General features: G+C 38.2%; 1 protein-coding gene and 1 pseudogene across 2 annotated transcripts in view; one reads left to right on the top strand and one right to left on the bottom strand.

Annotated features, from left to right (window-relative positions):
• LOC148743044 (DNA-directed primase/polymerase protein-like) overlaps positions 1-3856 on the bottom strand; it is a 16034-nt gene extending 12178 nt beyond the window's left edge. Inside the window, exons 1-2 of the mRNA XM_088762173.1 lie at positions 3646-3856; positions 3475-3564 (exon numbers count right to left, since the gene is read on the bottom strand). Coding sequence (XP_088618299.1) covers positions 3475-3564; positions 3646-3698 — 143 coding nt within the window. The 5' untranslated portion in view covers positions 3699-3856. The remainder of the gene's footprint in view (positions 1-3474; positions 3565-3645) is intronic.
• Positions 3857-3913: 57 nt separating this feature from the next.
• LOC148743043 (putative pre-mRNA-splicing factor ATP-dependent RNA helicase PRP1) lies at positions 3914-15790 on the top strand (annotated as a pseudogene). Its single transcript, XR_015996835.1, has 13 exons — positions 3914-4119; positions 5862-6050; positions 6962-7150; positions 7443-7575; positions 8468-8713; positions 10841-11095; positions 11440-11697; positions 11869-12058; positions 12158-12282; positions 13013-13161; positions 13414-13464; positions 14052-14180; positions 15004-15790. The product of XR_015996835.1 is annotated as a putative pre-mRNA-splicing factor ATP-dependent RNA helicase PRP1 (transcript).
• Positions 15791-17292: the final 1502 nt, after the last annotated feature.

Raw genomic sequence — 17292 nt, 5'->3', positions numbered from 1 at the left:
GCGCGATAGAGCAAGTAAAATTTGACAAGCACGCAAAACAATCCAAAGTTACAAAGTTTTTTCTGCCATTACGATAGATCACGCGTTGAATAATTAAAATCCTAGTGCTAGCAATAAAAAGCATTTTGATATAAAAAATGATTGATTTGTTGTGTTTTGTATGACTAAGTTATCTGTACCTGTATATTCAAATTTAAATATATATATATATATATCATGGATACCTGAAAAAATTTCAAGTTGATGACGTCACTCACAAACCTGCTTAAACGACCACCTGTCATTTACGACCACTTTTGCGTGACATTTGGGGTGGTCGCAAAACTCAGGTTTCACTGTACATATCATCCAGATTCTGAGTACTGTGCCTTATTTCAAGTGGATTTGAGCAATCTGAAATTATTTGACAATACACCAATATACTTGTCTGTCATTTGAAACAAAGTCATGTTGAAGCTGGCTGATCTACACGAAACTATCGTAACACCCGTCATTTGTCATAAACATGTACATTATCACAATGGCGTGACAATGGCTTTCTCCATGAAGTTTATATCAGGTCGCTCCAAAGAAGAGGAAAAATTGACATTTTTCAACATTTCAGCAGATTGCCATGCATTCTGAAGTAAAACAACCAAAAAAAGAAAAGGGAGGAAAACCTTGATTGAACTTTCATAAACACTGAGAGTGAGAGTATACATGTAAATTGCACCTTGTCAGTGGTATTACTACACATAAAACCCAGTTGCCACAATATCAATTTGTACAACATATTGCTTCTTTTTACAAAGAGCAGGTTCAAGCAGTTGTCATTTCTGGGTGACAGGAACTGAGATGTTTCGAATCTGAGACATTTCGAATCATCTGAAAACTGTTAGAAAACTGTCAGAAAATTTGCACAAGATATGATAACGAGAGACTTGTCACCGCCGCAGTGCAATTGAGTCAGTCAATGTTTCCTTCCATGTCTTGATCAATAAAAAATCAAAACAAAGTTCAAAATGAAAGATTCAATGAAATCATGTCATAATTCCACCTTTCAAACTACTCACTATCCACATGCAAAGCTAAATTTGTAGAAAATTATTGTGATAAAATCCCTGTTCCATTTGTTGTAATAAGGCGATACTGAGTTGTTCAAGGCTCACGTGGACTATGTGTGTAAAAAGGTGGCATCAACAGTTAGTATTCTGGGCCGTATTAGAAGTTTTGTTACAAAGGAGGCAGCAACACTTGTTCATAATGCTTTAATTCTTCCCTTATTTGATTACTGTAACATTGCCTGGAGTAACCTTCTACAGCAAGATATAGATCGACTACGCGCTTACAAAATAGATCTGCATGGATTATCACACATTGCTCTCGCTCATCTTAAGCAATAGAGCAGCTGCAATGGCCGAATCTTTCCAGTAGACACTATTACCACAAGGCTAAACTCGTTTTTCTCTGTCTTCACTCATTAGTTCCTAGTTACTTTTCATCATATTTCACCAGATTTTCGAATATTCACAATTAGTATATACTAAAACAGTGGACAGCGTTGAAGCCGCGCTCTGATTGGCTAGTCAAACTCCGAATATCCTTTGCTTTTTACCTCCAAGCAACTCAGGAAAAAATGGCGTCCCGGTTTGCATCCGTGACAAGCAAAGAAATCAATCAAATTAACGACGAAGCAGTGTATATTATCTCACTGTTTTAGTATAATACTAAAACAACTATTCACCTCAGTGTCGGTGGTTGGCGGTGGATATTTACCACGCCGCTTCGCGGCACGGTAAATATTCACCACTAACCACCTCCACTTTGGTGAATAGTTGTTAACTATTTCACAAGGCAAAGTATGAGGCTATACCTACCAAAAGTAAATTAAAACAAAATTTTGGGAAAAGGACCTTTCTTTTTACTGGCACAGAAATTTTTAATAAACTTCCTTTAAACATTGTGAAGAGTGAAAACATTCAAACATTCTGCTGCCGAGCAAGACATTTCTTTTTATCTTAACTTGATCTTTTATCTACTATTTTAGGTCCTAACTGAGTTTTGGCTTTGTGGTCTTAGGCTGTTAATGTAGTTTTAAAATCCTAGTCATATGTAATCCTAGTCATATGTATAAATAATTGAGAATTTTGATGTAATTGATTTTTAAGAAACAGGGCCCCTATGGAAACCAGCCTTGTGCTGAATGGGCTACCCTGTATAAATAAAGTTTTACTTACTTACTTCAAAATCTCCACTTTGTGATAGTTTTTACATGAGTGGTTGATTTTGATTTTACATGCATTACTACCGCTAACAAGTTGTGATTTATACTCTCACTCTCAGTGTTTACAAACGTTAAATAAGGTTTTCTCCTCTCTTTTTTTGGTTGTTTTTACTTCAGAATGCGCGGAAATCTGCTGAAATATCGAAACAATTAATGTCCATTTCTCATCTTTCTTGGAGCGACCTGATGGAAACTGGAAACTTCATGGAGAAATCCAGCGTCACGCCATCATGATAATGTACATGTTTATGTTAAATGATTGGTTTTAAGACAGTTTCGTGTAGATCAGCCAACTTTAACATGTTTCAAATGACAGACAAGTATATCAGTGTATCATCAGAGGATTTCCGATTGCACAAATTCCCATGAAAGAAGATACAGTACTTGGAATCTGGATGATACGCACATGATTGTCGTTACATCGGGTAGTCCTCCATGAGGGTTGATCAATTGTTTTTAAATATTAAAACTAGAGGCAAGATCTCTCTTCAGGATATTGCTCAGAAGATAACATTCTTTCAAAGTCTTGCACTTTTCATTTGTGTGAAACATTTGTTGTTGAGAACATTAGATGTAAACATTGCCAATTTATGCAATATCTGATTTTTGAGCTTTGTTCGCGAATTGCCACTATGAAAAGTAGAGGCTGGCCCGCACAGATTTTTACACATTTAAAAACTAGAACATTATAACCATGAACTACCTGCATAGTTTCAGTTCCAGAATAAGTGTACTTTTGGAGAAATTTAGACAAACGTTTTCCCTGTTTTACCCTACAGCAGAAGTGACAAAAACTGTACCAAAATAAATAATCTATTGGTGTGTTCACATCCACTCCACAGGAAAATAGAATGCATCAAAGTAAAGATGGATGATGTCACTATGTATGGTAGAAGTACCAATCTGTAATGTTGCATGTAGCTTGAGATAGACAAATAAACATTTTACACTTCTTTTACGATATTTTTTATATGAAAATGAGGCTCCAGGCCTCGAACAAGCAGCCATTGTTACCATGGCAACAGGAGTGCTGCAACCTTTAACAAGGGCATTTTTGTGCATCCCCACTGAGTGCCCAACCGCTGCAAAATTTGAAGGGGGGTTAAAAATTTTCATTCCCCAAGATGTTTGATTCTTACCGATGAATAACATTTGCATAATTTCAAACGTGGTAATGATTTCTGTCAAATATACTAAAAAGTTGAGTGTACCTTTGACGTTTAAGTAAAATCGGGTGATCTCCGAATTCCCTGGCACATCTCTCCAATTTACTCATCTTTTGTTGCCAAGCTTCATTCGTTCTACAGCCAGAAAATTAAACAAACTAGTAGTAGTTGTAAATGAAAATCAACACAACAGCTGATTAAGTGACGTGGAGGTACCTCTTTGAATTGTCCCCATAAAATGCCCTCGTTGTGACTGTACTTTCTGCCATCTTATAAGTATGTATCCATCACGATCGTGTTTCTACTCATAGATGCTAAAACTATCAATCTACCACACGAAAACGCGAACCAAACTTGAATTGTCGTCTGCCTCTCGTCTGCCATGTTTTTCAATATTTCGCGCGGTATACCGCTCGCCAGAAGTTATGGGAAATTTTACCATATTTAGTCTCTTTTATGATCGCGGAGACTTATGGGATAACGAGATCAAAACGCGTGTCTTTTGCATTTCCTTGGCCGGCAAACTTCGATGGAAATCTCAGTGGCGCTTGTGTTAATATAACAGTTAGAGAACGTTTATAGGAATATTTGACTTTGATGTCCCTGCAAGATGTCGAAAAGGAGGTTAGATGTCGATGGGAACTCATCCAACTCGTTAACTACCGCGAAAAGGATTAAGGAGGAGTTGAGGTAGGCTGTGATACATATGTAAAGGACAGCTTTTCAGTTTTGAATATCGCCGAGCTTAAATTAATCTGCAGCTGGTTTTGGTACAGAGACTGAAATAAATCTATCTCTTCGATCACAGTCTTCCTCAGGAAGGCAGTGCTCTGGAAATATTTGAATCACAGCTTATCTGGTTTAATTGTGGCCGTTTCTTGAATCTGCACAGCTGTGAAATTATTATGCAAGACGGTATTTTCCAAATCTCGAAATCATAATTGATTTCGCAGGAGGTTCCCTTGTGTTATATATACTTAAGGCTAGAAAATATTGGAAACGATTTTCTTGAATTGCTGTCTAAATTTGTTTCCGAATTGATCACTATTCGCGCGATAGAGAACACCTACACTGTAAGACATCGAATTCCCCTCTCGTGGTTTTATTAACTCTAGTCTGAAAACTCACGTTAGGTCGTTTCAATTCATACGTCGAGGCTTTCACTGGATTAACAGGATAAAATTCTTTGCTTTAAGACAAACAAAAAATGAAAAGGACAAAAACAAATATTTGAAAAAAAAAAAATCAATACATGTAGATAAGGAATTATTTTACAGTCAGAATGTCACAAGAAACTTCCAGTAATTCAGGCGATAGTTAGGTGAGACACGGAGAAATTACATGCCTATGCAAGTGCTGTTGGAGCGTTTTACTTGCCTTGGATGGATAGTTGTTTCTGTGGCTTTGTGTAACACATACTTGTGAGTGGCTGCTACCCTTCCCTTTCTTCCTGAGGCAAGTGTTTTGTGTCAATTTACTTGGTCTTCAGCTGTTTTATTGGTAGGATGTTGTAGAGGTGGATGTCACTCATTTGGTTTTCACAGTCACTTGCTGCATCTGGTAGCCTGGAATTACATTTCCTTAAATTTACTTTTCCATTGCCTTATAAGTAGTGTTCATCACTGTGAAGTTCCTTCTCTTATCCTTAAATTATTCCTTAGTTCATATGTATGATTTTCATTTATTCATAGTCATTTACAAACCAAAGTGTTAGGCAACCAGCATACTGCTTTAAACATAGGAACACTTAGACGCTGAGATCCAAATCCCTGAACAATTGCTTTGATTCTCTGGCTTAATATATAAAATACACAAGAAACTATAATAAATTATATAAACAAAATAAAAGTTTCTTACTAAAGAAATCCACATTGCTGACTCATAATACGTGTATGTAAGTGTCAAAAAGGTGTTGTAAACTGTCCATAGCATCTTAGTGATTTTGTTATTGTACTGCAATGGTGTATGGCTAACAAAAAATTGTAGAATCTTTAATAATGTCATTGTCATTCCATAAAACATCAAACCTAAACTTAAAAATGAGCTTATTGAAGTGAATTTATAAGTGCAAAGGTTGGTGCAGGCGAGTTGGTACCAGGACAGGGTTTGATACTAATGGTAGCCCACTAGCCACAGACTACTGTAGAAATTCAGTTTTGAAAAGTGGTTTTTGATTTCCACAAGCCAGTTTGGCAGTAAACAAACTGAAATTATCAAAACATCTAAGATGTCACTAGTCACTTGGCTAGTAAGTTGAAAAGTTAGTGTCAAAAATGCAAGCCCTGCCAGTGAGAAATGGTTGGATACCATAAACCTTCCCACCCCTTAAATCTAGAATGATTCAAAAGAAAATTCTCTCTGACCTATTGTCAGAAGTATAATTTATGTACACTATACCTCCTGATGCATTTTGGTCTCCCTTCTGTTGGTAGTAATCCAAGCAATCTTCGTGGAAAGATCAATCCTTTCAATGGGAAGCTATTCTCAGACAAATATTTTGACATTCTCAAGAAGAGAATCGAGCTACCAGTATGGGAGTACAGAGAAAAATTCATGGAAACCATGAAGGAAAACAAGCTTTTTTTCTTGTTGGCGAGACTGGATCTGGTAAAACAACCCAGGTAATAGTTACATGTAGTATTTATTTGCTTTGACAAAGGGCAAACACTTGAAACCCTTTACGGTGAGCATTTTGCATTATAAATCAATGTAATAACACTAAATTATCTTAGTAGTTTAGTAGAAGTTGGGTTAAATTGTACTCTTTATCAGATGAGCTGTGGTTGGGGAAATTTGAGGAATTAGAGACTGTAAATATTTGGAAGAATTCAGGCTTCAGTTGGGCGTAATGGATGCCCACTACATGTAGATACTAGTTACTGTTGGTACAAATTCCAGCTGAGCTGCTGTGTGAAGCTAATTAAGGGAAGTGAGGTACATTTTAACAGATATTTTTTCCTTGTTCCTTGTAAATATAGTAGGGTCTCAACTGTTGTTTGTTGTAAACTAAATGTTTACCATGCATGCAAACAAAGTAAGTCTGTTCAGGTTTTTGGATTGAAGAGCACTCAATCACCATTTCCTCTCAAGCAAATTTTTTTCTTTTTTTTTTTTTTTTCCATTCTACACAATTCCACTCTCTCTTTGCAGGGCTCAACACTAACTTTTTAACTTACTAGCCAAGTGGCTGGTGACATCTTAGATGTTACGACAATGTCAGTTCATTTACTAGCCAAACTGGCTGGTGGAAACCCAAAACCACCAACCAAAACTGAATTTCTACTAGTCTGTGGCTAGTGGGCTACCATTAGTGTCCAGCCCTGCCTTGGCAGTGTAACAGACACTTTATTTTAATACTATGAAATGGTAATCATTAGGATCAACTTGTTTCTCACGATTACGGGCAGATAATACACCTGAGACCAATTATTCCTAGTATTTGTAATGTCTTGTATGTTGCATTGTTTTGCATTAAGTGCAGTTTGTAGTGAAAAAAGGAAAACAATTTTGAAAAACTTTTTTACTTTTGTAGATCCTACAGTGGTGTCTTGAAACTCGCATTGACAAACGCAAGACAGTGTGTGGCTTGTACGCAGCCCAGGAGGGTTGCTGCCATGAGTCTTGCTCAGTGTGTAGCTGACAAATTGGATGTCACCATAGGTCAGGAGGTTGGGTACACAATTCGATTTGAAGATTGCACTAGTCCTCGCACTATATTGAAGTACATGTAAAGAAGACAAAGTATATTTCATCCTTAACTCTGTAACTCCCAAGATCTGATTGTTAATTCTTACCTCTAGCTGCTCAATATTTCCTTGTTAATTAAGTATTTAGGAGAATTTGAGACCCTACTATATTTCCTAGTGGGAGAAAGAGAGTTAAAAAACAGGAAGGAAGAGGGTGTGAGAAAATGCAAAGGCATTAGTTTGGCTGGTAGCTCTATCCCAGATGTCTGAACAAATGAGGTAATCATCCCTGGCTGTCATTTAAAGCTCATTTGAATTTGTTTCCAGGTACATGACAGATGGTATGTTGTTGCATGAGGCTATGACTGATCCTCTACTGGATCGTTATGCAGTCATTCTTCTTGATCAGGCTCACGAGAGAACTCTTGCGACTGATATCTTGATGGGTCTACTGAATGAGGTACAGTGTGTGCATGCATCTGGAGATTTCACAGTCTTCTAACAAGTACCACAGTATAGCCAACAAAACTGTTGACACATTGACGCATATAACTCCTTGTTACTTCATTGTTAATTTCTTTTGTCCTTGTAGTAAGTTACATGTTTATCACATTTTGGGAGATAAAGGGTTAATAACCCGTTGTATAGGAAGCCTCCTTCCCCTCCCCCCCCCCCCCAAATAATTTTTCATCATCAGGGCTCAACATTAACAGTAGCCCACTAGCTACAGACTGGTAGAAATTCAGCTTTGGCCAGTGGTTTTTAATTTCCACCTGCCAGTTTTGCTAGTAAACAAACTGAAATTGTCGTAATATCTAAGATGTCACTAACCACCTGGCCAGTAAGTTGAAAAGGTCAAGCCTTGATCTTATGTGATTTTAATTTTTTGCTGCAAATGGGCAACATTGAGTGAGGGAAAGGCTGGTTTCAGTGATTTGCAGAGCAGTGCAAACAGTAGTGTCATTTTACACATGAAAAGAACTGTTCTATCACAAAGGATTGGTTATTTGTAGGAGGTCCAACTGAAAACAGTCATGGTTTTATTCAATCAGTGGGCCTTAGGGTTTCCCTTCGAATGGATCAGTCTAGTTAAATAAATGTTCTTTCTACTACCAGCTTTCAACCCTCTTGACACTGTTCACAAAAATAAATGTTCAAATAAATGGTTGGACTAAATTGAAGATTATTTAGAATGCGGCTTCATTTGACAACGGCTAAAATTTGTTTAAATAATCAGACCAATTTACTTACTAATCATGCTGCTGATAGTACATGTGCAGGTGACACTGCATTGGTCCACTGTTACACCTGTAACTTACAGAAGTTGTATAAAATGCGTCTGTTTTCCACAGGTTGTACGACAGAGACATGACCTTAAGATTATAATCATGAGTGCCACCTTAGATGCCGGGAAATTCCAGGAATATTTTGACGAATGTCCACTCATGACAATCCCTGGACGAACACATCCTGTAGAGATCTTTTACACTCCTAAACCTGAACGAGACTACTTGGAGGCAGCCATTAGAACAGTGGTACAGATTCACATGTGTGACGAAGTGGAGGGCGACATTTTGTTGTTTCTTACTGGGCAAGAGGTGTGTGTTCAAAGTTCTTGATTCCCCTTTTGAGTTTAGATTGGCATGTTTCATGTAATCCTTTAAACCTTTAAATTCAGTGAGTGACCAAGACAGAATTTCTCCTTACAATGCCAATACAATATCAAGAAGACAAGTGATGAGCATAAAGAAAAAAATAATACTAATCAGGGGATTATTAGTTGATCAGATGCCAAATTCTCCCAAGTAACATCATGAGAATTGTATGAGAGACAGTAGAGAGAGTTACTAATGAGATCTCGGTAGTGAAAGGATTAACCCCTAAAACTTTTTAATGCTGGTGAATGTATTCATTTGAAAGTCATGTATACGAACTGCGGTTAAAGAAATTAGTGTGAGATCAATCTCGACAGAAATGAACACTACTTATTAAGCAGTAGTGAAAATTAGGCCGGAAAAAAATTTTGGGCCTGTACAGAATTCAAAGCCATGACCTCTACAGTACCAGTGCAATGCTCTACCAACTGAGCTAACAAGCCAACTAGGAGCTGGTCATTGTGAAGGTTCATAATAAACCTGTGAAGTGAATTTTTTTCAGGCCTTATTTTCACTACTGCTTAACCCATTAACGGCCGCAGCTTTTGTGGAAAACTAAGTTTTGAAGCTAGTCCAGCAGATTTGGGGTCACTGTTGGGGTTTTAAAAGCTCCAACTTACCAAAAACCACTTGACAGCTCGTGCACTCGACGGCCTTTCGATCCAAATGCAAAATGGCGGCCTGAAAATCTCGGGCACGCGCAGAGAGCAAAATTTCGACATTTCCCCTCTCCTTGCCTAAAGTTTCTCCTCACTTGCTGGAAATTGAGTAGGCTTCATTTTGGTGTAGAGATTTTTCAGAAACTACTCATTATTTTCAAAGCACATGCTCGGAAAGGTAGGTGGGTAGTGAAACACGATCTTCGTGCAGATTTTCCAGTCAAAGTGACACGGTTTTTTGGCTATTTCTCCAATCTCCTCCACTCAATTGCGCTCATTCTGGTATCGTCTGCAAGATATTTTCAACCTGTTCAAGTACATGCTCGAATTCGTGCTCCAGAGTTAAAATTGATGACGTCACAGGGCGTAGAAAGGGTGTGGGTCCCCATGGGCGCATACGGGCGCACTGGACGTTAATGGGTTAACCCTAACCCTAAAAGATACCCTAACCCTAACTTTTTGACCTGATTTTACGTTACCCTAACCGATTTGATTGCTTAATGCCAAAAAGTGGATTTTTCCGAAAAAACTTGCTTCTTTGTTAACCCATTAACGGCTGCAGCTTTTGTGGAAAACTGTGTTTTGAAGCTAGTCCAGCAGATTTGGGGTCACTGTTGGGGTTTTAAAAGCTCCAACTTACCAAAAACCACTTGACAGCTCGTGCACTCGACGGCCTTTCGATCCAAATGCAAAATGGCGGCCTGAAAATCTCGGGCACGCGCAGAGAGCAAAATTTCGACATAGTTTTTGGGTTGAAAAGTCACGCCCCACTTCCGACTTCTACTTTTCTCTCTTTCTCCTGCCCTTTTTTTCCCCTCTCCTTGCCTAAAGTTTCTCCTCACTTGCTGGAAATTGAGTAGGCTTCATTTTGGTGTAGAGATTTTTCAGAAACTACTCATTATTTTCAAAGCACATGCTCGGAAAGGTAGGTGGGTAGTGAAACACGATCTTCGTGCAGATTTTCCAGTCAAAGTGACACGGTTTTTTGGCTATTTCTCCAATCTCCTCCACTCAATTGCGCTCATTCTGGTATCGTCTGCAAGATATTTTCAACCCGTTCAAGTACATGCTCGAATTCGTGCTCCAGAGTTAAAATTGATGACGTCACAGGGCGTAGAAAGGGTGTGGGTCCCCATGGGCGCATACGGGCGCACTGGACGTTAATGGGTTAAGTAGTGTTCATTTCTGTGAAGATCGATCTCACACTAAGAAGACTTTTAGTTGCCACTTCTTTAAGCTAGAAATTTATGTGCCATTTAACCCTAGTTTTAAAGGACCATCCATTCCTGAATGACATTTTGCAACAAACATGAGCATTGTGTAAATTTTTCACAGTTCGCACATATTGTAAACAAAGTTAAACCAAGTTGAAAGTAGCCTTTCAACATTTCACTATTTTCTTCCCAGTCAGGAAATTGAAGAAGCATGCAAGAGACTGAAGAAGGAAATTGATAACCTGGGACCTGAAGTGGGCGAGTTCCGCTGCATCCCTCTGTATTCAACTCTTCCTCCACAACAGCAGCAGTACATCTTTGACGCTCCTCCAGCAAAACGCCCAAATGGTGCCATTGGGCGCAAGTGTGTGGTGTCCACCAACACTGCTGAAACATCTCTTACCATTGATGGTGTGGTGTTTGTTATAGATCCTGGATTTTCCAAGCAGAAGGTCTGTCTTCAGTATTTGATTACTGTCTACTTTTCACAAAGTATTTTACTGTTCTTCTTGTCTCTTAACAAGCATGGGACAAAGAAAACATTCTGAGTTCCCCTAAGGAATCCAACCCCAGACCATTAGACTCAGTGTGCAGGTTCAATTCCTCGTGAGGTCTCAGAACTTTTCCTCTGTCCTATGTTTGTGACAAGGTAAAAAAATATCAATAGCTTTTTCTTACAAAGCTCAAAAATCTACATCTTTCTAATTGTGCATATATATTTTATTGTTCCTTATCATTGTTCCTTAACAGGTTGACCGAGTGTAAAGTCATTTTGTCTTTGGTTTGTCTATAATAGGTGTACAATCCCCGTATCCGTGTAAAGTCACTGTTAGTTACTGCTATATCAAAAGCCAGTTCACAGCAGAGAGCTGGCCGTGCTGGTCGTACATGTCCTGGCAATTGTTTCAGATTGTACACAGAGAAAGCTTATCAAACTGAAATGCAAGACAATACCTACCCTGAAATCCTGACGTCCAACCTTGGTACTGTGGTGCTACAGCTGAAGAAGTTGGGCATGGACGACTTGGGCATTTTGACTTCATGGATCCTCCTGGTAGGTTCAGTGCTTGTGAGCAGGCTGGTACATGTGTATTAGCCCTTGATTTGTGGTGATTCCCAGAAGTGTCATTTTCTAAGGAATAGCTCAAAGTCTTGCAAGTAAAAGGTTGCGTACGAACCAAACAAAGAAAGCTAAGATTTCATTCTTTTTTTGTCAGTTTGATAGCACCAGAAACTTTGATGAGAGCACTTGAACTGCTGAACTATCTTGGTGCCCTTGATGACAATGGAGACCTCACATCACTGGGCTTCATGATGGCAGAGTTTCCACTCGACCCTCAACTTGCCAAGATGGTGATTTCCAGTTGTGACCATAACTGTTCTAATGAAATTCTCTCCGTTACTGCCATGTTATCAGGTATACAGATATCAAGTCAACCTGTTGATTTACTTAAAAATACTTTTTGATAAATTGTTATCATTATAATTCATTAATGATCCTGCCTCTGTCTGTTTGTTCCTCAGGTGTTTATGAGACCAAGTGAAGCTAAGAAGGCAGCTGATGAAGCTAACATGAAGTTTGCTCACATTGATGGAGACCACCTGACCTTACTGAATGTTTACCATGCATACAAACAAAGTGAGTTTGACTTGTAACCCATACTTACATTGTATGCCAAGCTTTCTGGTGTTATTGTGTGTGCATTCTTAACTAAAAAAACACCTACTAATCTTGTCCCTTTAGTCCTTTCTGTACATTATGGAACCTTGTTTTTTTTTTTTTCTCTCTCTCCTTGGGGAAGATTTCAATTTAAACCTTTCATTGCCAAGATCTCATTCATAATTCTTCTCACTCTCTGCCACACAATTCTTGTATTGTTAGTTTGGAGAATTTGGTATTGGATCAACTATTGGATTCTCTATTCTCATCACTTGTCTGCTTGTTATTGTATTGGAGTTGTAAGCCGAGAAATTCTGTCTTGGTCACTTGTGGGAGTCAAAGGATTAAACTTATTTGCAGATAATCTGACAATTCAGGTTCATGAGTAACATTGCATTTACCAGTATAATGTACCGGTAACTCTTTGTTTGAGTTCTAGTGCAGAAGTTGGAGCAGTTTTCTTTCTGCAGTCTCCAGGGATTTTGTGGTAGTTTTAGACAAGATTAGCCAAAAAATTAATGTCTTCTTATCCTTCTGCTAATCTAATCAGGGTTTACAAGGACCAAGAAAGTGAACTCACTTTTGGTTGTGAGATTTGCCAGCCTTGGAAAGGGTACTTTGCTATAATTATGTAGGCTGGCTTGACACAGTCAAAGCCCAAAGATGTCCCAGGCTATTTCAAACAAAACTTTTTTATCCTTATTTTTAGACCATGAAGATACACAGTGGTGTTATGATAATTTTGTCCAACATCGTTCTCTCAAATCGGCTGATAATGTGAGACAGCAACTTACCAGGATCATGGACAGGTTCAACTTTGCACGACGTAGCACTGACTTCAACAGATTCATGTGTGTTTGAAAATTACATCAGCAATTTGGACAGTGTAAAATTATTTTGGCCACAAACAGGTTCTCTTTTGATGCTGCCAACTCGTGTACAAGTACTTTGAGTACAGAATGTCCTACCAAAATGAAGAGTGGTGGGAAATGGCATTTGTTCCCCAAACTAATGCAGTGATCTAATTTGAAGTAGTTCAGACACTGACCATTAAATCTGTAAATCCTACCCACCCACCCATCCCTCCCACTTTACTGTTCTGATGAGTAGGTGGCTCATTTGGAGAGGTCTGGACACTACCTGACTGTCAAAGACAACCCGGTGAGACATTACCTACCTATTCCCTTTACTTACAGCGCAAAATTTCTGTATCTATAGGTTATATAGTAATAGCCCAATGTTGATTAAGCCCTGTTTTCATAATTATGCTGGGAAAATCCAAGCCAATCAGCAATTTCACTGTTTCCCAACTGTCCCAGATTTTGCTAACATACTAGGAGATTGACGGATGTCTTTGCCAGATTCTTGGGTACACCATTTTTCTTTGTGATTACGGGGTACTGAAGCTAAGCAACTAGAGGACTGGTAACAAGCTAAACTACTGACATCACTGACAGCAAAAAAAGAACTTGTCATTGTGTAGGATCACCGAAGCATCATACTGAGAGCAGATAACTCCATGGGAAGGAACCCACCAAATGTGTGGCTTTATAGCTCAGTTGTCAGTAGGGCCAAATAGTACCTGGGAGCCATGGGATTAAATCCCATCAGTCTGAGGTTTTTCCAGGCTTCTTTTCAGCAATTCTTAAAACTCCAATACAACTGCAAGGATTATTGCCTTGCCTGATTTTTATCCGCAGGTCAATTGAAATTTATTTCACTATAATTATTATTTTATCAACCATTAGGTTGTACAACTGCATCTATCAACTTGTTTGGATCACAAGCTGTAGTGTAGTACAATGAGTGTAGTACAATGAGTTTGTTTTGACCACCAAGAGCTACATTTGGACCTGTACAGACAGAAAGGTTGACCAGTAAGGTTAGTGGTACTCAAGGGTTTCTTGAGTGTATTGATTTGGGGTGTTCACACAATAACCCTTTGTGACTGATCTGTGAAATGTTGTCACGAGTACAACAAAAACAAATTCAACTGAATCTTGGTCAACTGTGATCTCCGGCAATTGATGTTGTTATCTTTGTTTTCATCAAGACCTACTAGGAGGATCTAGTTTCTTTTTTGCTCATTTTTTAGGTCAGTTGTCATTTTTGTATAAGGTACAAGACCTGTTACAACAGTATCAAGCAAGATGACTTTCTTAATCACGCATCAAGCTTTTTTTTATGGTGGCTCACTTATTGCACCATGAAGAAGACCTTCTGCTGTGGTGTCAGTCTGTTTAACAATTAGATTCCATGTCGCCATGCATCTGTTCTGTTATAGGTGACAGATGAAGTCAACATAGTGGTACGAACAAAGAGAGGAGCACTTGGCACTGCTGAGTGTAACTGAATGTTCTTACCACAATTTCACATCTTCTGTGATCTATGATTGAAAAGTCACACTGCAACATGAATTCTGTCTGTTTTGTATAATAATGAAGTAAAAAACTTTCAATTATGCTGTGGTGAATGCGTCTGCCCTCCAATAGACCAATCATAGTTCAGCTTACTACATGAACAACAAGATGTAGCATTATTGCAGTAGGCTTGACACAGGAGTGCATTAGAACAGTGGATAGAATCAATTAAGCCTAGAATGCATAAGAGACCTTTTGGAAACCTCAGGAGAACCTATGAACCTCTTGAATGACTGTTGTAAGACATTTTAAGAAAGCTTCCTGCTTGATTTTTGTATAGGTTGGTGAAGATTACACCCCAGTACTATGACCGTGTGTGAAGGCAAGCGTGTCATGGAAAGGATTGTAGAGAGGTTACAGAAGAACAGATAAAACTTCAAATGAACTGTGGACAACCTCATTAAAAAAATAATAATAATAAAACATGTGAAAGAAAGAACTTGTAAAAAGCCTTAATGCTAAGAAAATCATGCCATCATCTGCATTTGGTTCTGTCTAACTTGAAAGTAAAACTAGATATGCTTCTGTTTTTCCTCTGTTTTCTTCCTGAGATCTTTCCTCAGTAGTTTTTTCAGCTAACGACATAGAAACAGCAACATTCAGGCAAAGACTCAGGCCATCCAAGCATGTTAAACAGTTTGCAGCTCCAAATAAAACCTGCTCCCTAAATCGTTTAGTTGCTGATTTGTAACTTGTTGCTGTAGATAGCTTTCAATCGCTTTCAATGTATTTGTACTGTTAACTTTGAAACTCCAGAGACTGATTTAACTTCTCCCCTTCAGCTGCTTTAAATATTCCGGTAAATCAGCAAAATGATTTCACTCATTAGTTAAGTTATTCCTTTTACCTGTTTTCTGATAGTAGTGGAGATAATGTGGCAAGAAGAAGTTGCATGTTCATTACCTCTTGCCATTCATGGGTGAAGTAATCAGCATGCATCTCAGTTCTACAAACTTGATTTGCTTCTACAGGCTTGATTTGCAGGTCAGGGATCTTGAACGGAACCTTTCTCACTCCTTGTTAGCTGAAACAATTGAAAAATTGCTTAATAAAATCCAAGGAACACACTTTCATTGTGTTGTTATTAAAAGGAAGACCTTTGGGAAAACTTCAGATATCTTGAAGTAATTTAAGCAGCTCACGGTTATTGATCTTCATCAATGCTTTGCGCCACACATTTTGCCTGACATTGAACATTGGGTTCTTCAAAAACTGCTTACACTTTCCAACTTTTATTCTTCATTGCATCTGCTGTCGTTTTATCAATAGCAATGAGCTGTAAAATAAAATCATTACAAGGTTAATAGTTGAAACTTCCTTGTTGACACCATTTGGTTACTGGGGGGCAGGGGAGAATGTGAATAGCTATAAATGAAAAAATAATTATTTACTTTCACTATATCCCCTCCTTTAATGCCAGAAAGATTATCTTAAGTGAAGTTTACTCCTGATGAACTGAAAAATACGGCACACGATGGAACACCCTGAAATGAAATAGTTGCAAGTTTCAGAATGTTCTGGAAAAGCTAACAGAAAAAGTCTATGTTCCATCTCCTCGACTATGAATTTTTTCACTTAAGGTTACCCTGCACCTTCAGGGGTGTCTCGCGTGCAAGCGATGCGTGTAGCGCGTCCGGTTTAAACTGCAGATATCTAAACCCCTACATTAAATTAAAGCTTATAGGACTGGCCATCAGACTATACCAAAAATTTTGAAAAAAAATGAATTTTCGAATTTTTCACGACTTCTAAATGCGAGCGCTCGAATCACTTTTTAAGAGCTACAAGTCAAAAGGAATTTGTTTCATTGCTCTCAAATTTTGACAGTAGCTAGTTTTACATATAAACAACAAAACGTGTCTCTGAATATTTTATTTCTAAATACTTTTTTCTTCAAGAGCGATTTTTGTACGATCACTCCACATTTTTTAAATCCTATTTCAAAAATTTTCTGTAACTTTTCACTGAAATTGAATGTGGCAAACTGCAGACACGTTTTTTTAGCGCTTGGGCCCCGGAAACGGAAGAACACATAAAATAAGCGAAAAACATCCGCCGGAAGTACAAAGTAGCGCTTTTGGGGCCCCGACAGGGAATACAATTTTTCACATTTTTCACACTAAGCCTGTTATGGACATCGTTTTATTTTACATTTACTTCTCTTTCGTTAATGATACGAATAAACGACGCTCTGAGCAACCTGCAACCTGTAAACTGGGCAGTAATTAAACGCAAAATCATCAAAAATATTGTAGCAAGTTACTCCTTTTTTTCGAGATATGAAACTTTGCTGCAATTAAAATTGACTTCATCATGAATATCATTTATGAGATTACCCTTACATGGAATCATAGACAATTTCACTCAAAAACAAAATTAGACCCAAAATAGTCGCAAGACAAATCGTAAGGTTGCCATAAGCATAAACAACAGCTGAGCTCCCCTTAAAGTAAATATCTAACTTGAAACTTACTCTCGACAACATGACTGATGTTAATCCTCTTCAACTGACCATGTTCGTTCACCTCGCAACTGTAGTTTGTATTCTTTTTTGTTCAGTAACTTTGAT

The sequence above is a fragment of the Stylophora pistillata genome, chromosome 1 (assembly GCF_964205215.1).
Source record: "Stylophora pistillata chromosome 1, jaStyPist1.2, whole genome shotgun sequence".
NCBI lineage: Eukaryota > Metazoa > Cnidaria > Anthozoa > Scleractinia > Pocilloporidae > Stylophora > Stylophora pistillata.
This window is presented reverse-complemented; position numbering and strand designations above follow the sequence as displayed.